Source organism: Theropithecus gelada, chromosome 8 (assembly GCF_003255815.1).
Source record: "Theropithecus gelada isolate Dixy chromosome 8, Tgel_1.0, whole genome shotgun sequence".
Classification (NCBI taxonomy): Eukaryota; Metazoa; Chordata; class Mammalia; order Primates; family Cercopithecidae; genus Theropithecus; species Theropithecus gelada.
Window position 1 is genome coordinate 88,521,073 of NC_037676.1, and position 24,325 is coordinate 88,545,397.

The window sequence follows — 24,325 nt, forward strand, 5'->3', positions numbered from 1 at the left end:
ACTAAAAATATCATTATTTTGTTATTCTTAATGAAATAGTGGATCTAGGTGGTAATCATAGATGGCTGCTTTGAAAAAAAAAGTGAGAGACAAATGTTACATGCATTCTGATGCAAGTATTCAGTACTGCTATGAGTGTTCTTGCAAAAGAAAAATCTAACATAATTGTAATCTAGGCTTCAGATCTAACTACCAATTTATAGGAATTGCAGGGGGCACCACCACAAGTTAAATGACACCACAGGATGCAATCAGCAAATTCCAAATGTGGAAAACTCTACAGGATACATGACCCACCAGTTTCTTGCAAAGAAGGGTTAGAGGAGGGAAGGCATACCTAAAAGAAAATATAAAAACATGTAAACCAATTGTAGTGTCTCCTATTCAAATAAACCAACTGCAAAAATAGAAAATAAAAATTATAAAACAATTGGAAAAGTTTGAACATTGACTAGATTTTGGGGTTTTGTTGTTGTTTGTTTGAGACTGAGTCTCACCCTGTCTCCCAGGCTGGAGTGCAGTGGAGAGACCTCGGCTCACTGCAAACTCTGCTTCCTGGGTTCAAGCGATTCTCCTGCCTCGGCCTCAGCTGGGAAGACAGGCACCCACCACCATGTCTGGCTAATTTTTGTATTTTGGTAGAGACGGGGTTTTGCCATGTTGGCCAGGTTAGTCTCAAACTCCTGACCTCAGGTAATCCACCTGCCTTGGCCTTCCAAAGTGTTGAGATAACAGGCGTGAACCACCGTGTCCAGCCTAGATTTTGTTGATATTAAGGAATAACTTTAAGTATGCTAATACAATTGTAATTATATTGCAAGAGGAGCTTTATCTTTTAGAGTACTGAAGTGTTTATGGATAAAATAATATATCTTGGTTTTAACTGAAAATAATTCAGGGTAGGAAGAAAGGGAGCAAGGTTATATATAGATCAGGGGTTGGCAAATTATACCCTAGAAGTCAAATCTGACCCATGAAATGTTTCTGTAAAAAAAGTTACACTGGAACACAGCCACATTCGTTCATTTATGTGTGATATACGGCTGCTTCTCCACCACAATAGCAACGTTGAGTTGTTTCAACAGAGATGAAATGGCCCACAATTCCTAAAATATTTACTATTTGACCTATATAAAAGATACTTTACTGATCCCTTGTATAACTGACACAAGGTTGGCCATGAGTCCATAATTATTGAACGTAGGTGATGGATATGTGGGAGTTAATTATAGTAGTGTTTCTTTCTTGTATATTTAAAATTTTCCATCATAAAAAACTTAAAAGTTTGGTTTTGGTTTTTTTGTTTGGGGATTTTTTTTTTTGGTTTTTGGTTTTGGTTTTTTGAGACAGGTTCTCACTCTGTTGCCCAGGCTGGAGTGCAGTGGTGTGATCAAGGCTCACTGAAGCCTCAACCTCTGAGGGCTCAATCGATTCTCCCACCTCAGACTCCCAAGTAGCTGAGACTACAGGCACGTGCCCACCATGCCTGGTCAATTTTTGTTTGTTTGTACTTTTTGTAAGGACGTGATTTTTTCCTGTTGCCCAGGCTGGTCTCGGACTCCTAGGCTCAAGGGATCTACCTGCCTCCGCCTCACAAAGTGCTGGGATCACAGGCATGAGCCACTGTACCCAACCTAAAAAGTTTAAAAGTTTTGTTTTGGTTTTGTTTTAAAGTGCGATAGTCCTAGGAAAGGGCTTTGACCTGGCCTTTGATTGGCTATTAACCATGGCATCATAGGTCTGCTCTGGGGGGCATTGTGTACCACACACTGCCTCTAAAGATGCTCTCAGGGGCTGTTTGAGAGTGGATATGACTGTCCACCCTGACAACTACTTTAGAGTTGGCAAAGCCTTGGGCTGCCTTAGCTGCATCGAAGACATCGGAGGACTGTGTGTGGGAAGCAGCCTTCCTCTCCTTTGCTTTCACACTGTGCTTTGAAGAACCTACTACATCTAGAAAGAAGCTCTTTATGCTCAGTGTGACAGACACTATACTATACTTCTTCAAGGAATATCTCCTTTCCTTGCAGAATAAATTGATCCTCTAATGCTATGAAGATAATGACTCTTGGGAACCCCTGAAGCTGACAGAAAGTCACAATAATTCCTGTACATCCTATACAGATATACACACATCCACAATTATATATGTATGTGCATTACACTACAAAACCACAAAATACCCTCACTCTTCAGATACACTTACCAATTATAGTGTTTCCTAGAGAAACGGGGAATTAAAGATTCTGTAAAAGCAATTTTAAGTCATTTTAAAACTCTGACTCTAGTTAATTCATGAAATGAGTATTGAATTCTCTGGCCCCCAACAAGACATGCTACTAAGCACTGGAGAGATGGAAAAATGAGCCAGGACTGTTGGTGTGCACCCGTAGTATCAGCTGCTCAGGAACCTGAGGTGGGAAGATGGTTTGAGACCAAGAGTTCAAGACTGAAGTAAGCCATGATCACACTACTGCACTTCAGCCGGGGTGACAGTGAGTCCCTGCCTCTTAAAACAAAAGAAAAAAAAAAAGGAAAAGAAAAGAAAAAAGAAAAATGAATAAGGCACTGTTCCTGGATTTAGGAAATTCAATCTAAAAGTGATTACAGGCCAGTCTCAGTGGGTCACGCCTGTAATCCCAGGACTTTGGGAGGCTGGGGTGGGCAGATCACTTGAGGCCAGGAGTTTGAGACTAGCCTGGCCAACACGGTGAAACCCCGTCTTTACTAAAAATACAAAGATTAGCTGGGCTTGATGGCACGTGCCTGTAATCCCAGCTACTCAGAGGCTGAGGTAGGAGAATCGCTTGAAGCCGGGAGTTACAGGTTGAAGTGAGCCGAGATCGTGCCACTGCACTCCAGCCTGGGGGACAGAGTGAGACTCCTTCTCAAAAAATAAATAAACAAATAAATAAAAGTGATTACAGTGGTTTTTGTACAATAGACCCTCCTAATCCACCCCAATGGATGCCAAACTCTTTATGTACTGTTTTTTCCTGTACATACATACCTGCGTAATTTAAAGTTTATCTATAAATTAGATGTACTACTCTTGCACGTTGAGTTCATTATTAAGTAAAATAAGTGTTACTTGAACACAAAACAAATGTCTTGACACTTGGTTTGATAATTGAGATGGCTACTAAGTGACTCACAATCGGGGGTGCCTACAGCCTGGAGGACAAAGGGAGGATTCATGTTCTGGCTGGGGCATAAAGGGCTGGCGAGAGAGAGATTTCATCACATTGTCCAGAATGACACAAAGTTTAAAATATATGAATTGTTTATTTCTGGAATTTTCCATGTGATATTTTCAGACCGTCATTAATCATGGATAACTAAAACTGTAGCTTCCTTTCACCAAGTACTTAGCACACATGCCCACCTGTGCTAAGCATGTTAAAGATTTTATCTTATTTAGTTTTGGCAACAACCTATGAGGCAGGTGTTATTATTTCCATTTCACACATGAAAACACTGGCCATTAGAGAGACAGAGTCACAAACCCATGCCCGTCACACTCCAAAGCCCACTCTCCTGAACATCACTGGTAGTTTAAACACTGGAATGACAATTTTGTTATGTTTTCACCGCAAGGACCCATTTATAAAGAAACTCCAGATCTTGTCATTCTTTTCGGTTTCCTCTCATCTCCTGTGAGCTTGATGGCATTTATGACAAGTACCTTTAGCAGGAGTGAGACATTTTTACTTCTGCCAGGTGAGAAGGACAATGTGGAGGGAAAGGGGAACACTTTGCTGCCTTAATTTCATAATAGCAAAAAATGTGGGTGACTATTATTTTAAAGATGCATCGAAACTTGTATCTACATATAAATGTAAAATATGGCAAATTGGAAAGTTGTTCTGCACACACACAGCAACAAAATCCCTTTTATTTTTTTTTTGAGCATGTTGACCTGCAGGACTGGCTCTAGGCAAGACTCTGAAGATATTGTGGTGTGCATGTGTAACAACTGGCTGTCCGTAAAAATGTATGGCATGTTTATTTTCAATTTTATTGATGCAAAGAATGTGTATCACCCAATTTATAAGTAACAATAAAAATAAATACTTTTTCTTTGAAATGGGCTCTCACTGTGTCACCCAGGCTGGAGTGCAGTGGTGTGATCTTGGCTCACTGCAACCTGTGCCTAGCCAGCTCAAGTGATACTCCCACCTCAGCCTCCCAAGTAGCTAGGACCACAGGTGTGCACCACCATGCCTGGTTAAGTTTTTAAAATTTTTTTGTGGACACCAAGTCTCACTATGTTGCCTAGGCTGGTCTCAGACTCCTGGCCTTATTAAGCAATCCACCTGCCTCAGCCTCCCAAAGTGCTGAGATTACAGGCGTGAGTCACTGCGCCCAGCCAAAAAAACACTCTTCATTGTAAATTCCAATTCAATAGTGAATTGATTTTCACAGAACATTTTCATTGATTTTTTTGTTTGTTCAATTCTTCTATCTGTACCCAACCTATACTTGCAATTGACAAATAAGTGAATATCCAACATAAATGCTGGCTAATATTTCTGTTTACATTAATGAATAACATGAAAGTGAAACAACGAAGACATATGTCAAAACTTCTCTTGTTCTTCATAAAGTGAGTGGCTTCCTTGCTGAATCAGATAACAGTTTTTAAATACTAATAGAACATTTCTTCAAATTGGTTGCAATTTACAATATAATGACTATAAACATTACATACTTTTACTTTGCTTTATTAACATTTTCTCCATCTTTTTCTCAAGACCGGACAATTAACCAATGAATCAAGCCCTGATTTGCAACATTTGCCTATTTTCATGGTATAAATACTTCATTCCTGCCATGGTCTGCTACAAGCTACCATCATTATGTCATTCAACCCAGAGTTGAGAAGAGATGCATGACAGCATGTCATTATATAGAATATCTACCTTACAAATACAATAGCCATAATCACCTCAAGTGCACAAATAATAGTAAAACATAGTAAAATAATTAGGAAAAGATAAGCGTGGTGTTTATAATTTATTTAAGTTGTATTTGTTTGAACTCTATAAAACTGAGGATAGGTAACCGTCTTTAGACCACAGAAGTGATAAATAAGTGATTGGTTCAACATAAAACACACTCAGGGTGTTTAAGGATGGTGGAATTGTGGTGGGTGGATAGAGAATGATAACATAACGAGAGCCTCTACTATTTATTGAATACTTTCAAAGTCTGGGCACTGCATAAAGGTAAGTTTGATTCTCTGTGATTTTCAACAATCAAAGCAGAATTTACATTGATTCCATTTTATCTAGCTTCTCCCACACAGTTTGGAAATACCGTGATAGAGACTGGAGAATTCCTGGGACTTTAGTTCCAATTAAAGATTTGACACAATATATATGAAACACTCTATATGCAAATAGCATTCAGGATATTTGACATAATTTTTTAACTAAATACAATATATGGGAGAACAAGCACTCCTTTTGGAGCATGAAACTCAACATAAGTCCCAGCTTCATTAAATACTTACTGTATTGCCAGCTATGCATTTTGAGCTGCCTCACAGCTTCTGAGGACTGGTTCCATATTTGTGATTTTAGTAATAATATTGTCCGTGCAGATCCACATCGCTGAGTAATCATGAGATTTAAGTAGGAAAAAGAAAATAGGGTGCCTTATAAGCAGTCCAATTTTGCAGAGGTAGTGGCTTATTATTATAGAATCATAGCCTTGTGTATCTGCTTCCAGGACTCTTTTCTGGGCTGTGCCCTTTGACTGGCTAGGAAGCAGCTACGATCCTTTGGCAATTTTAGGACATTTCTGACCATTTGTCTTACAAATGAACTGTGTGGCAGAATTAGGTTCTCATGACTCTTCAAACTGCCTAGCCACATTTGATTTACTTATATAATAATAATGATAATAATAATTATCATTATTATTATTTTGAGACAGACTCTCACTCTGTCCCCCAGGCTGGAGAGGAATGGCATGATCTCAGCTCACTGCAACCTCCGCCTCAGGTTCAATCAATTCTCATGCCTCAGCCTCCCAAGTAGCTGGAATTACAGGCATGCACCACAAAGCCTGGCTAATTTTTGTATTTTTGGTAGAGACGGGGTTTCACCATGCTGGCCAAGCTGGTCTCCACCTCAGGTGATCTGCCCCCTTAAGCCTCCCAAAGTGCTGAGATTACAGGTGAGCCACCATGCCGGTCTAAATTAAATTATTTTTATTAAAAGACCCTCTCAGGCCGGGCGCGGTGGCTCAAGCCTGTAATCCCAGCACTTTGGGAGGCCGAGACGGGCGGATCACGAGGTCAGGAGATCGAGACCATCCTGGCTAACACGGTGAAACCCCGTCTCTACTAAAAAATACAAAAAACTAGCCGGGCGAGGTGGCGGGCGCCTGTAGTCCCAGCTACTCGGGAGGCTGAGGCAGGAGAATGGCATAAACCTGGGAGGCGGAGCTTGCAGTGAGCTGAGATCTGGCCACTGCACTCCAGCCTGGGCAACAGAGCGAGACTCCGTCTCAAAAAAAAAAAAAAAAAAAGACCCTCTCTTTGTTCATGTTGATGTTCATGTTGATAGTCCTCAAAGAATTCTGGGTTAGTGTAAATTACAGATGAAAGCTCAGCTGGTGGTAGGAATGTTTACAAAACATTCAGGTGTTTGAAGCCTCCCAATAGCAAAGCTGGGAAGGGTCCCATCTGTGGGAGAGTAAGAATTGAGTCTGGATCCTCCCCTGACTCTCATATCTTTTTTTCCCAATGGTGGTTTGTTGCCTGGGTTTACTTGGGTCATCTGGCTGATTCATTGTTGCTGTAAAAACAGGGCTGAGTGTGCTGTGTTGAAAGCCACTGAAACCAGAGGAAACTAGTCACACAAACCCTGACTACCACCTGACAGATTGCTTGTGCTGCCTGATAATTACTCGCACTTTTCCCAGGCTAGTGCATGTCTTCAGGGGCCGTCCAGAACTACAGAGCTGTTTCACCCTACCTTGGCTTCGATCTCTTCCCCCATGCTCGAGGGTGCGGAGCTGTACTTCAACGTGGACCATGGCTACCTGGAGGGCCTGGTTCGAGGATGCAAGGCCAGTCTCCTGACCCAGCAAGACTATATCAACCTGGTCCAGTGTGAGACCCTAGAAGGTAAGTGTAACTCTTCTCACCCTTTAAAAAGAAAAAAAAAAAAAATTGAAATGATGTCGCTCTCCAGAAGCATGGAGAAAAAAACCCATAATCCTATGGTTTGAGAGTTCTGAGCAGATCCTTATTCCTGCAGTCCAGATTTCTGGGGTCCATAAACTTGAATGAGGAAAAAAAATACATCTCTATTTTTAATCTCTAAGTGAAATATAACATCTTTGATTACGAATGTAGGCAACAAATCACAGTGGTTAAGCTAAGTAGTATCTGTGACACTGTCACCAACAAAAATTCAATGTTTTCATATCCCTTTAAAGTTCTTGCAGATACCTTGAAATGTCATGTATGTTTTCTCTATTTTGAAGTTAGATATTACACGCATCCTTTATTATTTATTTATTTATTGAGACAGAGTTTCACTCTTGTTGCATAGGCTGAAGTATAGTGGCATGGTCTTGGCTCACTGCAACTTCTGCCTCCTGGGTTCAAGTGATTCTCCTGCCTCAGTCTCCCAAGTAACTGGGATTACAGGTGCCCACCACCTGGCCCGACTAATTTTTGTACTTTTTGGAGAGATGGGGTTTTACCATGTTGGCCAGGCTGGTCTCGAACTCCTGACCTCAGGTGATCTGCTGCCTTGGCCTCCCAAAGTGCTGGAATTACAGGCATGAGCCATCATGCCCGGCCAGATTCTTATACATTTTAAAGACATTTTGATAACTATGTTTAAAAATATTTGGTTTCCTCTGTAATCCTGTGTATTTTCATTCTACATATTTATAAACATTATTTGGAGAAGGACTTCTCCAAACTGCCAAGGGATCTATGGCAAAGAAAAAATATATATATTTAAAACCTTGTTCTATAGAATTTTATTCTATCACATTTCTCAGTATCTATTAATTTGAGAGTTTGAAGTTTACCTTTAACTGAAGTTTAAAAAAAAATCAAGAGACGTTACTGGTGGGGCCAGCCCTGGATTCAATAGTCCTGGATTTGACTTCTGTCATGCCTGAGTAGGTGACCTGTGGCTCCAAGCCTCTGAGCCACAGTGTTCTCAGTTATAATAAATAAGTACTCAACAAGTAGAAACTGTCTCTAAACCACAATTTTTTTCCAAAACGTTACCAAAGATTCCACATCTGTAAAAGTATTTTTATTATTAAAAAGAGCTACACTCACTCATTTTGAAACATACTTATAAAACCCATATAGGTCAATAATAAGGTGGTTTAGCACTTCCAGGTTATTCTAGAAAAGGCAAGAAAGCGCTAAGAATAAAGCCTCCTAGGAAGGATATTAAAAGGCAAAAATGAACCAATGAATCTTCTAAAGGTGACTTTGCAGCCTCCTCAAGTAGGGTGAAGGGTCCTGAGGCCACTTGTTTATAGTTCTGACCAGTTAAAGCCAGAGTTCAGACAGAACCACCCAAGTTAGGACAAACCCTGCTCTTCCATTAGCATTGCAAACAGCAAGAACCTTTCAGATAACTAACTCTGTTGGCTACAAATAATTACAGTAAAACCCCAAGTCTTAAGTCACTTCAGCGTATGAAAATAGGAGTTTGGTGACTGGAGAATGTTAATCATGTATAGAAAATCTGCATAAAATAAAGAACACAGGGCTGACTAAGTGTTTCTGAGAGAAGCCATTTTAATGAACTATATTTAGTTTTCAGCCAAGTTCTTAAATGAGCTAAGGAATGCAAATTTAAATGCAAGGAATACATAAAATATCTTTGTGATACAAAAAGAAAGAAAGAAAGAGAGAGAGAGAAAGAAAGAAAGAAAGAAAGAAAGAAAGAAAGAAAGAAAGAAAGAAAGAAAGAAAGAAAGAGAGAGAAAGAAAGAAAGAAAGAGAGAGAGAGAAAGAAAGAAAGAAAATTCAGAGATAAATCAAGGGAAGCTGTATCTAAAGCCATATAAAGAATTCTAGGCCTGGAGAGGTGGCTTACACCTGTAAAACCCCATGTCTACTAGAAATAGAAAAAATTAGTCGGGTGTGGTGGCAGACACCTGTAATCCCAGCTATTCGGGAGACTGAGGCAGGATAATTTCTTGAACCTGAGAGGCAGAGGTTGCAGTGAGTTGAGATAACGCCACTGCACTCCAGCCTGGGCGACAGAGTGAAACTCTGTCTCAAAAAAAAAAAGAATTCTAGAAAATAAGTTGGGTGTAGTGGCTCATGCCTATAATCCCAGCATTTTGAAAGGCCTAGGTGGGAGGATTGCTTGAGACCAGGAGTTCAAGACCAGCCTGAGCAACATAGCAAGACCTCATCTCTACTAAAAATTTTAAAAATAGACTAGGCATGGCGGTGCATGCCTGTAGTCCCAGCTACTTGGGAGGCTGTGGCAGGAGGATGGCTTGACCCTAAAAGGTTGAGGCTGCAGTGAGCTGTAACTGCACCACTGTGCTCCAGCCTGGGTGACAGAGTGAGACCCTGTCTCAGGAAAAAAAAAAAAAAAAGAATTCTAGAAAGTAAAAAGATAAAAATCAGGAATTTAAAAACTGCTCCCTATATTTTCTGCCAAAGTCCATTTTAATCAAAAGACTTGTTGAGGCAAGGAGATAGATAGAAGGAGGAAGAAATGAGATTAACAGATCTATCCTCTACGTAGATAGTAAGCTGAATCTGGTATCTTCATTTTCAGTTTGGGAGAGAAGAAAATGTTTCAAACCCTCTCAAAGATCTCAAAAATAAAGCTTGTGTTTAGAAAAACACACATAATCAGGCATATGCAGAATTTTCCATACAACGTCAGGGGATGGGAAACCACCTGAAGCCACCCCACCTGTGCTCTATTGCTTTGTTGTCATTGTGTCTCATGATTTCTACCTCTCTCTCCTCCCAATTCTCAACTACATTTGAATCTGTATGCCAGTCTACTGTTCAGAGACTCCCAGAAATATCAAGCGTGAATCATCAAACCATGTTTAGGTTATCATGACTGACTGCTGAGAAAACAAATCTAAACAAGAATTTCATGTCCTCTGTTAGTTGAGGACACTAGGACTTAGAATGGCTGTGACCACCTAACAGGCTGTCAGTGATGGAGGATGGATAGAGCTATCTGTGTCTCCTTTTCCACAAAAATATGCCATTGCCTCCTGAGTATAAATTGAAGATATATGAATAGGTCTGTGTTGAGTTGATGTCCACTCCATTTTGAAACAGAAAATAATGAGTGTTCTACCTGATTATTTTATAGGATGTTGAGAAATAAAGAGTGTGTGAACAGCAATGCAACAGTTGCATCTGTGAATGTACTTAGGGAGACTCAGTCCACCCGGAGCTAGATTTAGAGTTGAGAAGAATCAAAGGCACTTGTTGGAATAGAATTCTCAGGGCTTAAGGATTTTAGTTTACTTTTGCGCAAAATATACACCACACAAACTATGGATAAAGAACATGTTACACTGTGCCATTCCAATACCATATGTTGAAGCAGGCACTTTCTGTAAAAGAAAAACTAACTTGGCCAAGATTAAATTTGCTTTTAGTCTTTTTAAGTCATCTGGTCTTTAAAAGGAAAGTGTTCTGATAGCAACAAATTGTTTTAGAACAACTTGCAAGGAACATATAAGGTTTTGGGTAAATTTAGAAGAGAGAAAATAAAGATCATCTAGCAAAGCTTTGAAAAGTGTTAGTATTCATAATTGTGCTTAATTGTGTGCATAATTGGGTTCAGTGCAGTAAGAAATACTCATGTATTCCGAGGCCTGCCCCTGACTAATTGTGACTTGATTCAGATCTCTGGATCCACTGTGACTCAACCTTTCCTAGGTACAGAAGAAGGAAATTAGTTCCCATTGCCTTTGTCACTGGTATTGCTTTAAAGTTGTATCTATAAAGAAACTTTAGGGTCTTTAAAAGCGACTTTGAACCAAAACAGTAACTTTGAAAGAGCATAGGATATTCTTTTAAAAAACAACACTACTGTTATTTTGAAAGGACTCCCAATAGCAAAGGACTCCCAAAGCCTCCCAATAGCAAAGCTGGGAGGGGTCCCATCTGTGGGAGAGTAAGAATTGAGCTTGAATCCTCCCCTGACTCTCATATCTTTTTTTCCCAATGGTGGTTTGTTGCCTGGGTTTACTTGGGTCATCTGGCTGATTCATTGTTGCTGTAAAAACAGGGCTGAGTGTGCTGTGTTGAAAGCCACTGAAACCAGAGGAAACTAGTCACACAAACCCTGACTACCACCTGACAGATTGCTTGTGCTGCCTGATAATTACTCGCACTTTTCCCAGGCTAGTGCATGTCTTCAGGGGCCATCCAGAACTACAAAGCTGTCCAGAACTACAACAGCATCAGAATTTTTTAAAATTACAAATAAGACTTTTGGAAATATTCTTCCCTTCTCAAAAAAGACAAAATAGTAAATTAATACTTGAAGTTTAGTAGTAAATAGTCTTTTCTAAAACATATGATAACAGTGTCCACTGGCTCTCAAGATGTGGGAGGTCATTCTGTATTAAGCCTTTTTTTTTTTTTTTTGAGACGCAGTTTAGCTCCTGTTACCTAGGCTAGTGTCGAATAGCATGATCTTGACTCACTGCAACCTCTGCCTCCCAGGTTCAAGCGATTCTTCTGCCTCAGCCTCCCAAGTAGCTAGAATTACGGGCATGCACCACCATTCCTGGCTAATTTTTTTTTTTCTAGTAGAGATGGGATTTCACCATGTTGGCCAGGCTGGTCTCAAACTCCTGACCTCAGGTGATCTGCCCGCCTTGGCCTCCTAAAGCGCTGGGATTACAGACGTGAGCTGCCGGCCTGGATTAAGTCTTTACTTTGTCCTTGCCACAATTTGTTTAGAAGGGAATTAGGAAAGCTGATTATATCTCACCAACAATGGTGCCCTGTCAAGGGGCTTGAGCTTCAGAGCTTCTCCAACTGTGTCTTCAGGTAGGAATTAATTCAACACCATCTAGTAAGTACTTTCTAGCTAGGGCCAAGAGAGTAAAGATGAATAAGATAGAGTCCCTGCCCTAAAAAGCATCCCATCTGGAGAATAAAAATATTAGAAAAATGAGAACCCCTTAAGAATGGCAATTGGGTAGTACCTACCGAAATTCCAAATGCTTAAACACTTTGTCCAGGAATTCCAAGTCTCATAGACAAACTTACACACATGTGAGATGACAGCTGTACAAGACTCTTTGTGTGGCATAGTTTGTTGTTGTTGTTGTTGAGATGGAGTCTTGCTATGTCACCCTGGCTGGAGTGTAATGGCGCAATCTCGGCTCACTGCAACCTTTGCCTCCTGGGTTCAAGTGATTCTTGTGCCTCTGCCTTCTGAGTAGCTGGGACTACAGGCGTGCACCACCAAGCCTGGCTAATGTTTTGTATTTTTAGTAGAGATGAGGTCTCACTATGTTGGCCATGGCAGGTCTCAAACTCCTAACCTCAAGTGATCCACCCACCTCAGCCTCCCAAAGTGCTGGCATTACAGGCATGACCCTCCGCGGCTGGCCTTTTATGTGGCATAGTTTGGAATAGCAAACGATGGTAACAAATCAAGTGTCCCTCTGCAGGAAATAAGTTTTCATTTTTTTAAATTTATTTTTTAGTAGAGACAGGGTCTTATGTTGCCCAGGCTACTCTCAAACTCCTGGGCTCAAGCAATCCTCCCACCTTTGCCTTCCAACATGCTGGGATTATAGGCCTGAGCCACCACAACCAGCCAGGAATAAGTAAGTTATGGAACATTCACATAATGGAATATTCTGCATATAAAAGGAAAAACACATGAGGAAGCAGTCTAAAATGAGACATATGGAAAGATTACCAAGATACATTAAGTCAGAAAAGCAAGGGGAAGAACCAGGTGTGGCATGGCACTCTTTAGTAAAAAGGGGGATAAATTTTAAAAATATACTTCCTATATGATTGCCTAGATACAAAGAAACTGTGAAAGGATTAAAAAGAAACTAAAAATAGAGGTTACGTGAAGCTAGGAATGAGTGGCAGGGGGTGGTGGGTAGGTGAGTTACAAGCATAGGGACCTGTCACTGTTTACCCGTATATACACCTATTACTTATTTTTAATTTCAAAATAACATATAGGAGGATGACTGATTTCAAAGAGTTTTGTCTTTGCTTCCTTAGACATTATTTGTACCTCTAATTATAGTGTTTTTTCTGCCTTATATTAAAGAGACATATCCAATTCTCTTTCCTATTTAAAATACACACACACACACACACACACACACACACACACTCATCAATAGCTTCCATCAGGCAAGATAAATGACACTGTGCTTAAAAAGCTGATCTACCTTGTAAGCCCTTCCCCAGAATGCTTTGCGTTTTCTAAAGCTGCTCCTTCAATCACAAATTCCATCCCTTATCCCATGTCCCTGGAAAGCGACCATCTCCCTTTAAAGTCTCCATTTAAGCCACTTCCTCTGTAAGCCCCCTTCTACAGTATCTATGATGGGATGGAATTGACAAGCTTCAACTTTATGCTCCACGGTACCTTGTAATGAACCTATCCTGTATAACATCTGTGACATTTGCATAGATGTGTCATCCTGAGGCAGAACATTTGCCTCATTTGTCTGTCTAGCTCTAGAGGCTGCTGCAGTTACAGGCTTAACCGATAAATAAATGCATAGCTCTATCTGCTTTATTGCAAGCTTTTTTATTTTTTTTTTAAGACAGGGTCTGGCTCTAACACCCAGGCTGGAGTGTAGTGGCACGATCTCAGTTACTGCAACCTCTACCTCTCCTGGACTTCAGTGACCCTCCCACCTCAGCCTCCTGAGTAGCTGGGACTACAGGCACGGACCACTGTTCCTGGCTAATTTTTGTAGAGTACTGTTTTGTCATGTTGCCCAGGCTGGTCTTGAACTCCTGAGCTCAAGTGATCTGCCCACCTAAGCCTCCCAAAGTACTGAGGTTACAGGCATAAGCCACCAAGTGCCCAGCCTGTAAACTTCTTTTTCTTTCTTTCTTTTTTTTTTTTTTTTTTTGAGATGGAGTCTCTGTCGCCCAGGCTGGAGTGCAGTGGAGCTATCTCGGCTCACTGCAAGTTCCGCCTCCCGGGTTCATGCCATTCTCCTGCCTCAGTCTCCCGAGTAGCTGGGACTACAGGCGCCCACCACCACGCCCTGCTATTTTTTTGTATTTTTAGTAGAGACAGGGTTTCACCGCGTTAGCCAGGATAGTCTCGATCTCCTGATTTCGTGATCCGCTCACCTCGGCTTTCCAAAGTCCTGAGATTACAGACGTGAACCACTGTGCCCGGTTGCCTATAAACCTCTTAAGGGCAGAAAGCACACCTGAAACTTTTCTCTCTTCTACCTCCCTAAGCCTGAGAGTGTATTTTGCATGTAGTAAGAATCTGAAAATACACGCTGGGAATATCTGCATGTTGGGTTCAAGTCCTGGATCTTCTACTTTATGGTTCTGGGATTCTAAGCAAGCTGCTTAACCTTTAACATGGTGCTTTTTTTTTTTCTTTAATTTGTTTTGAGACAGGGTCTCATTCTGTTGCCCAAGCCAGGGAATGCAGTAACTTGTAGCGTGATCATGGCTCAATGCAGCTTCAACCTCCTAAGCTCAAGTGATCCTCCCACCTTAGCCTTTCAAGTATCTGGGACCACAGGTGCGGACCACAGGTGTGTGCCACCAAGCCTGGCTAATTTTTTTGTCATTTGCAAAGACAAGGTCTCTCTTTGTTGCCCAGGGTGATCTCAAACTCCTGGCCTCAAACAATCCTCCTGCTTCAGCCTCCCAAAATGCTGGGATTACAAGCGTGAGCACTGATAAGTGCTTTCTTATCTCATCTTTAGATGGTATCTCCCTGGCCTAACTCCCAGTTCACTGGGAGGATCCAAAATATCTGAAGATGTTTTGTAAATTGTAAATCTTAAAAATACACCCCTGCACTGTAGTTTATATACAACAAGAATTTGTTTTCCCTCTTCTGCTAGACTTTGGAATTCCTGAAATAGTTCTTTCCATTTTATGGTTTTGGATAACGGCATTTGGATATGACTCCATTTAGTTTATTCTGTTCTCCTTCAGAAAGCACCAGTTTTGAAAATATTTATTTTGGTAAATAAAAATTAAAATGAAGATTTTCAACATCAGTAAGATTTACTGGACTGCATAATGAAGTTCTCTGGGGTCACTGCTATAAGATCTTCAGTTTTAATCACAAATTAAATCTAATATTTGAGGCTCGTTTATGTGGCAAAAAAAAAAAAAAATGCATTTGGAGCTGTGGAGAGTACAAAAAAGAACAGGCTGGATGCAGTGGCTCATGTTTGTAATCCCAGCACTTTGGGAGGCCGAGGCAAGAGGATTGCTAGAGGCCAGGAGTTCAAAGTTGCAGTGAGCTATGATTATGCCAGTGTACTTTAGCCTGGGTGACAGAGCAAGAATCTGTCTAAAAAAAAAAAAAAAAGACACCATTTACTACCTAGACAACTGTATAGTTGATAGGACGTCACAAATAAGTAAAGTGAGATAAAAATTCAAAATCCAAAAATGGTTCAAACCTATTGATAGCAGATATACTTGAAGGTGAACCAAGTCTTGAATAATAGGTTGATAAAAGGCCAATGAAATGGGTTTTCAGGAGGAGAAGAATTGAGATGTCAAGACATTCTAGCAGGCAGAGAAAACAAATGAATTAAAAAAGGGAAAAAATAAAAGCCTGTGGATGAGGAATAAACCAGTTAGGCTGCAATACTAGAATGCCTGGAGATAAGGCTGGAATTCAGGTTGGGAAAACTCTGAAAAACTTTGAAGGTTTGATTTGAAGTTTCAAGATCCTGAAGCTAACACTGAATGAGGGCAAGAGTCAGGTATGACCTCAGTCAACTACTTGCCAGCGTGGAAAACAGGAAGAAGTTACTTCTCTGAGCCTCAGTTTCTTCATCTATGAAACAGGATTATTGCTCAAGTTAAGAGATTATGTATACTGAAACCATTCTGGCAATGGTAAAACGCTCTACAAATTTTATAAAAGTTGTTTTTAATCTACCTAAAGCTTTTCAGTGGCTCCGAGCTATTTTTAGGATCATTACAGGACCAAAACAATTCTTAGGAAAGATTAAACTTGAAGCGGGGAGCACATGAGGAGAAATGAGCCTGGGAAAATCGCTTCAAAGATTGCTGCAGTAATCGAAGTGCCAGATGTCATTCAAAACGGGAGTAAGGAGCAGAAATCAGGGAAGAAATGCAGGGCATTGGGAGTAATAAAGCACCAAAGAGGACTTTGAAGTTTCAACACCCTGAGAATAGCAGTACATTAGCAAAAATGGAGAAAGAAATGTCTGGTTGTGGCCGGGCGCGGTGGCTCACGCCTATAATCCCAGCACTTTGGGAGGCCAAGGCGGGTGGATCACCTGAGGTCGGGAGTTCAAGACCTGCCTGACCAACATGGAGAAACCCCGTCTCTACTAAAAATACAAAATTAGCCAGGCATGGTGGCACATGCCTGTAATCCCAGCTACTTGGGAGGCTGAGGCAGGAGAATCGCTTGAACCCAGCAGGCAGAGGTTGCAGTGAGCTGAGATCGTGCCATTGCACTCCAGCCTGGGCAAAACGAGCAAAACTCTGTCTCAAAAAAAAAAAAAAAAAAAAAAGAAGTGTCCGGTTGTACATCTTCTGGTGTATTTATTAAAAGTCTGAGTAATTATCAGATTTGATGGTTGATTCCAATAGGTTGGTTGGAAAAATTCTGGTTTAGAGAATAAAAGCTGAATTCCCTAGCAATTTATTTTGGAGATAGGTGAGTACAATTGAAAAAATAATATTTTGTGGTGGATTTTCTATGCTGGCTCTTTACCTACCTGCATCATCTTTTTTTGTTTGTTTGTTTTCTTTTTTGAGACAGGGTCTCACTCTATTGCCTGAACCAGAGTGCAGTAGCTTGAACATGGCTCACTCCACCTCCCAGGCTCAAGCAATTCTCCCACCTCAGCTTCCTGAGTAGGAGGACCACAGGCATGTGCCATCACGCCCAGCTAACTTTTTTTTTCTTTTGTAGAGATGGGGTTTTGCTATGTTGCCCAGTCTAGTCTGAAACTCCTAGCCTCAAGCAGTCCTCCCACCTCGGCCTCCCAAAGTCCTGGGATTACAGGCGTGAGCCACTGTACCAGACAATCTTGTTTAATCCCCGAAACAGCCTGAAAGCATAGACTATATCCATTTTGTAGATGAGGAAACTGAGCTCAGAAAAGTCAGATAATTTCCCTAAGTTCAGCAGCAGCAGAGTGTGGGGAAAGGCAGGAGGCTGCTTGGATAGAACAGTAGACAATCACTCATCTTTATTTTTAGTAGAGACAGGGTCTCCCTATGTTATCCAGACTGGTCTCAAACTCCTGGGCTCAGCAAACCTCCCACCTCAGCCTCCAGAGTAGTTGGGGTTACAAGCATCAGCCACCACGCCCAGCAAAAAGGAATGTTCTAAAAATAGTCTGCCAACAAATTAGTAGACAATAATCATGAAGTCTAACTTCCCTATCCTGACTCATTCGCTAGCCAAGTGATCTCAGATAATTCCCTTCACACAGTGACTGCAACCCACACAAAACGCATGTTTATATTATGACTGAGTGCATACATGCAGGCACACATTCACACTATGTATAGACTCTGTTTGTTAAAATGGTATAATCTATTTTTTTTAATTCTATTGCTGTGTGACACCTATTAAATTGATTTAGTTGGTGGTGATCCTACAGTTTGGAATACATTCTTTTTTCCTTATTTTAATAAAAAGGAAAAAACACCATTTGCCATGCTACCTTTCTAGATAAAAAGTAGTGTAATTTTCCCAAGTGAGCTCTGTGGGCAGCCCATTGTTTTTTAGTGGCATACTCTTTTTTAGTGGCATACTCATACTGTTTTTTAGTGGCATACTCATCCCATACTCTTTTCGAAGAAATCACTTTCATGTAGTAAAGGCTTTCAACTCCTACAGTAAAGAAGCTCGTGCCTTCCAAATTTATTTTACCACAGACTCTTATTACTCACATACCTGTTTAGATAAGCATTTAGGGAAATGCAGGAACAAAAATTAAGTGAACTCATTTTGAAAACTATAAAACTGTGAGTATTGTTGTTATTATTCACAGTCTATCATCATCCCAGAGTGCATTTCAGACCCTAAGATTCTCTTAGAATCTGAAAGCAAGCATCCCTTGGATCATTTTCGTGCTGGGAAAGAGAGGTTCCTTCTATTCCATTTGCCTTTTCACTGATTACAGTATTGTAAGAGTCCTATAGGGTCTGAAACACTGAGACATTTAATTTCAGGATGTCCCTGGCAGCTGAAAGGTTTGAAAGTTATTTAGCTTGAAAGAAACATATGTCACATGAGCAAAATATCATGATTTTGAAAGAAATACCATTTGTGTCACTTCTGTTGGCAAATATTCCTTGGTGCTGAGGATTCAAACTGTCAAATTGCATACAAATCTGAAATGCCAAAATGAAAGCCAAATAAGGCATGGCAACAAAGTAGAATTGTTTTAAGTTAATTAAATAGGTAGTTGAGCAAATAAATTCTGCCATCAGATAAACAGCATTTCTGACACAAAATCTACTCCAGACACTGAGGAAGACTGCAAGAACCACATTGTCCCTAATTGCAGATCCACCCTCCCCCAGCTACCAGAGCAGTCAATTCATAGCCCGCAGTAGTGGCTTCCTGTTATCTCCGGATAAACATGGCATACCAAACCCTCCTTAGGACAGTCCTGCTTATTTCTTTGGCTTCAATTCTTACCTGCCCTTCTCTACCGCTCCTTTGAAATGGACACAAAAAAATTGCATATATTTATCATATGCAACATGATGTTTTATTTTATTTTATATTTTTTGAGACAGTCTCTCATTCCTTTGCCCATACTGGAGTGCAGTGGCGCAATCTCAGCCCACTGCAACTTCTGCCTCCCAGCTTCAAGCAATTCTCATGCCTCAGCCTCCTGAGTAGCTGGGATTACAGGCACACACCACCATACCCAACTAATTTTTGTATTTTTAGTAGAGATGGGGTTTCACCATGTTGGCCAGGCTGATCTGGATGGAATTCCTGATCTCAAGTGATACACCCGCCTCAGCCTCCCAAAGTGCTGAGATTACAGGTATGAGCCACACGCCCAGCCTACGTTGTTTTAATATATGTATTAATTGTTGTATCAACCGAAATTAAGTCTGTTAAGGCAGAAATAGTTCAACAAAGGTTTATTGGAAGCCAAGTGTGAGGACCGATCAAGGAAGACACAGCAACAAAGCTGGGTGTGTCCCAGAGTCTGCTGTGAGTTGGAAGACTTTTAAGGGAAAGTTTAGAAGAACAGAGGAGGACTCTTCATACTACCGTTGTTCTTTTCATTGGAGATCACAATATAGAGGTTACAATCACTGGCTACAGATGATATACAGGCTACAATGTCTACATGCAAGACAATCAGTAAACTTCATGATGCAGAAACTAATCACCAAAATTTGATGATTCAGAAACAAATCAATGTCCTTTTCAGTGCCAGTAGGTTATGTATTAATCAGTACATCAACAATTTGAGGGACTCATGGTAAGATTCTTTACTTTGGGATAGGACAGGACAGGACAGGACAGGACAGGATAGGCATCGTAAGAACTCTGCCAGGCAGGTTAATTTGGAAGCCTGCCCAATGTGACCTATACGTTATCAGTCAAGTGAATTAACATATATGTTAATTCACATACCAAATTTTGTGGGGAGAACACAAAATCTACTATTTACACGATTTAAAAAATACAATACATTGCTATTTACTCTAGTCACCGTTTTGTACCATAGGTCTCTTGAAGTTATTCCTCTTGTCTAACTGAATCTAACTGAATTTTGTATCCTTTGACATCTTTCCGATCCCTCACCCTCTTACCTGTCCCCCACTGTCTGTTTTTTTTCTTTTTCTTTTCTTTCTTTCTTTCATTTTAATGTAGAGACAGGATCTTGCTTTGTCACCCAGGCTAGAATACAGTGGCGTGATCATAGCTCACTGCAGCCTTGAGCCCCTGGGCTCAAGGAATCTTCCCACCTCTGCCTCCCAAAATGCTGGGATTACAGGCATAAGCCACCACTCCTGGCCCACTCCTCGCCCTTTGATGACCACTACTTTACTCTACTTCTCAGTTGTCACAAATGACAGGATTTCTTTCTTTCTGAAGGTTGAGCAGTATCCTATGGTATATTCATACCACCTTTCCTTTGTCCATTCATCCGTTGATGGGCACTTAGCTTGATTCTATGTCTTAGCTATCGTGAGCAATGTTGTAATGAATGTAGGAGTACAGATATCTCTTCAACATACTGATTTCGTTTCCTTTGGATATGTACCCGGTAGTATATATCCAAATAGCTAGATCATATGGGAGTTCTATTTTCAATTTATTTCTCTCCCACTTAATGCTTCAGCAACACTGAACTGCTTTGAGCTCCTTGCACACACCACACCTGTACTAAGTCATCGAATGCCTGCCCCTATTCTTATTCTTTCTCCCCTCTTCCTCCACTCTTAACATAGTGTTCTAAGGCTCATCTCCTTCGAGACACTTTCCTAGGCTTCTTGCTCCTATTGCTATGGATCTGGGTCTCATTTTCTATGTTCCCATAAATCAAGGACCTTATCTTTATCACTGAATTAACACATTGTTTGAATCATCTGTGGCTGCCTCCTCCTTTACCAAACAGTGAGTTTCCTTGGGAATGAGGAATATGTCTGGTTTATCTTTGGGTCTTCTGTAGTTGGCAGCATGTAATAGATGCTTAATAAATGTTTGAATGCAGATCCAATAAGCTCCATATGTGTGCTGGATGTTGCCAAGGACATTTTAGACACTCAGATATGCAATAACACTTACATGTTGGGTTCTGCACAAGCAGTCACAGATAAAATATATAACTAAGATAGTGTAACTGCCTTCTGGGTTAACATGCTTAAGAGTATATAATATCCTATAATAGATGTTATGCTAGAGGTTTTATCAAAGTACTTTCAAATTCAGATGAGTGAGAGTGAATAATTCTGCCTGAGATAAGTAAATCTTTACAGAGCAAGTGATAATCTAATTGAATTGGTTGGCAATAAAATAAAGTTTTAAGTGACTTTGAAGTCAGGTATACCTGGTTTTGAATCACAGCTTATCTACGTGAGATTTTTTAATTTTTTAATCTATGTGATCTTGAACAAGTTACTAACCTCTCTGAGCTTCAGTGTTCTTATCTGCACAAAGGCATAGAAATCATTTTTACCTCATAAAATTGCCTTGAGTATTAAATGAGATAATACAAGTTCAGTACAGTACCTAGTACCTAATAAGCACTCAATCACTGGCAACTATTATTTTAATGTTACAACCAGACCTTGAAGGGTAGATCATAATAAGCCAATCTGAAAAGGGGTGCGGGAAAAAAATTCTAGAGTGGGGTTGGGTCAGCATTGACTGAAGTATGGATGCTAGAAAACACAAGGTTTGTTCAGGAGGAATGACAATCAACAAAGCTGAAATTCAGTTCAATCCAATTACCTGGCAACCAAAATGGATGACATTTAACGGATGCATGGCATGGTCTGGTGGAAACGATGCTGGGTTATAAGAATAAGGGGACTAATCTCCTACTTCAATCTCATTAGATAACTCCACCATTTAGTCCCACTGAGCTTCAATTTCTTCATCTGTAATAAAAGGATACTGAAACAGAGCAGCGATGACTGCCCATGCCACCTGCCCCCACACCCACGGTAGCTACTACTAATACATTTATCTATTCCATCAAGCTGAGATGGAGCATTAGTATCTTCAACAGTTTCCCAGGTAGCTATTTCCAAATGACTAAAACCTGTTTGCTATCTGTGGATTAGGTGTTTGTTAGTTTTGTTTTTTTTTGTTTTGTTTTGTTTTGTTTTTCAGACCTTCTAAATAATACCAGACTTCTTAGGTAATTGAAATATTTTGTGAGGGCCAGGGACAGTGGTTCCTGCCTGTAATCCCAGCACTTTGGGAGGCTGAGGTGGACAGATCACTTGAGGTCAAGAGTTCGAGACCAGCCTGGCCAACATGGTGAAAACCTGTCTCTACTTTAAAAAATACAAAAATTAGCTGGGCATAGTGGCATGCGCCTGTGGTCCCAGCTACATGGGAGACTGAGGCAGGATAATTGCGTGAACCCAGGAGGCAGAGGTTGCAGTGAGCTGAGCTCCCTCCACTGTACTCCTGCCTGGGCTACAGAGGGAGACTCCCTCTCAAAACAAAAGAAAAACACATTTTATGGTGTGCTGGATTATCCATATTCACATTACATTTTCTGTTGCTTTAGAGATCAAGTTTAAATCATATTTAGACCTCATATTAAAATCTAATAAGATAATACATATGTATGTACCATAAAATTGTCATGAATTCAACTAATGTTGAAAAAGCTATTTGTGTATGCTCAAAATTTAACCCGAATTGGGTTTTATTTAATTTCAGACCTGAAAATTCATCTCCAGACTACTGACTATGGTAACTTTTTGGCTAATCAAACAAATCCTCTTACTGTTTCCAAAATTGACACCGAGATGAGGAAAAGACTATGTGGAGAATTTGAGTATTTCCGGAATCATTCCCTGGAGCCCCTTAGCACATTTCTCACCTATATGACGTAAGTGACGACAGAAAGCCCCAATAAGCCCCAATGTACTTGTGCGGATGACCCCTAAGCGTACTCGTGTGGATGACCCCTAACAGTTACGGGGTTGAGGGGTATTAAGCCAGAGTGAGACTTAAGACCTTTTACATTGTTTGTAAGTTTAAATTCATTCAAATTTTAGCAACCGATCAGCTCACAGAGCCACATTTTTGCATTAGAAAATGGATTTCATTGATTTATAAACGTGACTGTATCAGTGGTGGTAGCCTCCATCTAAAGGAATATTTTCAGTTTTCATTTAATAAAAAAAAAAAGTGTTGCCAGTGTTTAGGTGTTAGTGCTGAAGGTAAATGTTATGTGACATTTTTAGATCACTTTTGAGGATGGGGTTGACAATATCTCACAGTATTCATAAGGTCACATATACCGCGGCTAATTCCCTTTGTAACAGTATAAGTAGCTGTTGTGAAAGTTGTATGTGTTTTATTTTTATCCATCACCCACAGTTCCAATTGTGCAACACATGAGCTCCTCATTCTAAAAAATATCTAGTGCTGGGAGCGGTGGCTCACGCCTGTAATCCCAGCATTTTGGGAGGCCGAGGCGGGTGGATCATGAGGTCAGGAGATCGAGACCAACCTGCCCAATATGGTGAAACCCCGTCTCTACTAAAAATACAAAAATTAGCCAGGTGTAGTGGCGCTCCTCTGTAGTCCCAGCTACTTGGGAGGCTGAGGCAGAATCGCTTGAAGCCAGGAGGTGGAGGTTGCAGTGAGCCGATATCGTGCTGCTGCACTCCGGCCAGGGCGACAGAGTGAGATTCTATCTCAAAAAAAAAAAAAAAATTGAACTCCCCCATAATAGTAAACTGCACTTTTATGACACCAATTGATAAATCTTACTTAGTGCTGAAATGGACCATTTGAAATAGGTGTGTGCCTTTCCAGTTCTCCTAGCTGAAAAACAGAACAAAGACCCACAAATGGATGAGCTGTGTGTTATGCAGATAAAATTTAGATGTAAAGCACAAAGTTCTGAAGACTAGGTCCTAGCCCAGGTCTAGTGCCTGGCACTAAGGCATCAATATATTTGTGGAAAGAAAATATCAAAAAAAAAAAAAATGCTGGATAATACAAGCCAAAGATTAGTCAAAGGGGAACAAAAGAACAGGACTTCATGTCAAACACTGCTCAGTACTAGAAAAGGAAATTAGAGACATGTTGTATGAATAAAGGAAACTGGGCATTGGCTGTGTGAAGGCATGACTTTGGGGGACAACCTAAGATTTTTAGAGGCAGATTCCAAGAAAATATCACAAGAGAAAGGCTGGAAAGGTAGAAGGCAGAGACTCCTGAAAGAGCAGTTTCAGCATCTGTCTGGTTGAACGATAAAATGACAGTGTTGCCTCAAGGACCAGGGAATGAAAGAATCCGCTTATCTGACCAGGCAGATACTCCCTCTATCCTTCTATTCTTTCTTTGTCCTTCCATATCTCCATCATCCATTCTTTTTTTCTTCTTTTTTTTTTTTTTCTTGAGACTGAGTCTCA

General features: G+C 40.5%; 1 protein-coding gene across 1 annotated transcript in view; it reads left to right on the plus strand.

Annotated features, from left to right (window-relative positions):
- Nucleotides 1–6,866: 6,866 nt before the first annotated feature.
- ATP6V0D2 (ATPase H+ transporting V0 subunit d2) overlaps nt 6,867–24,325 on the plus strand; it is a 55,878-nt gene continuing 38,419 nt past the window's right edge. Inside the window, exons 1-2 of the mRNA XM_025394629.1 lie at nt 6,867–7,138; nt 22,617–22,788. Coding sequence (XP_025250414.1) covers nt 7,009–7,138; nt 22,617–22,788 — 302 coding nt within the window. The 5' untranslated portion in view covers nt 6,867–7,008. The remainder of the gene's footprint in view (nt 7,139–22,616; nt 22,789–24,325) is intronic.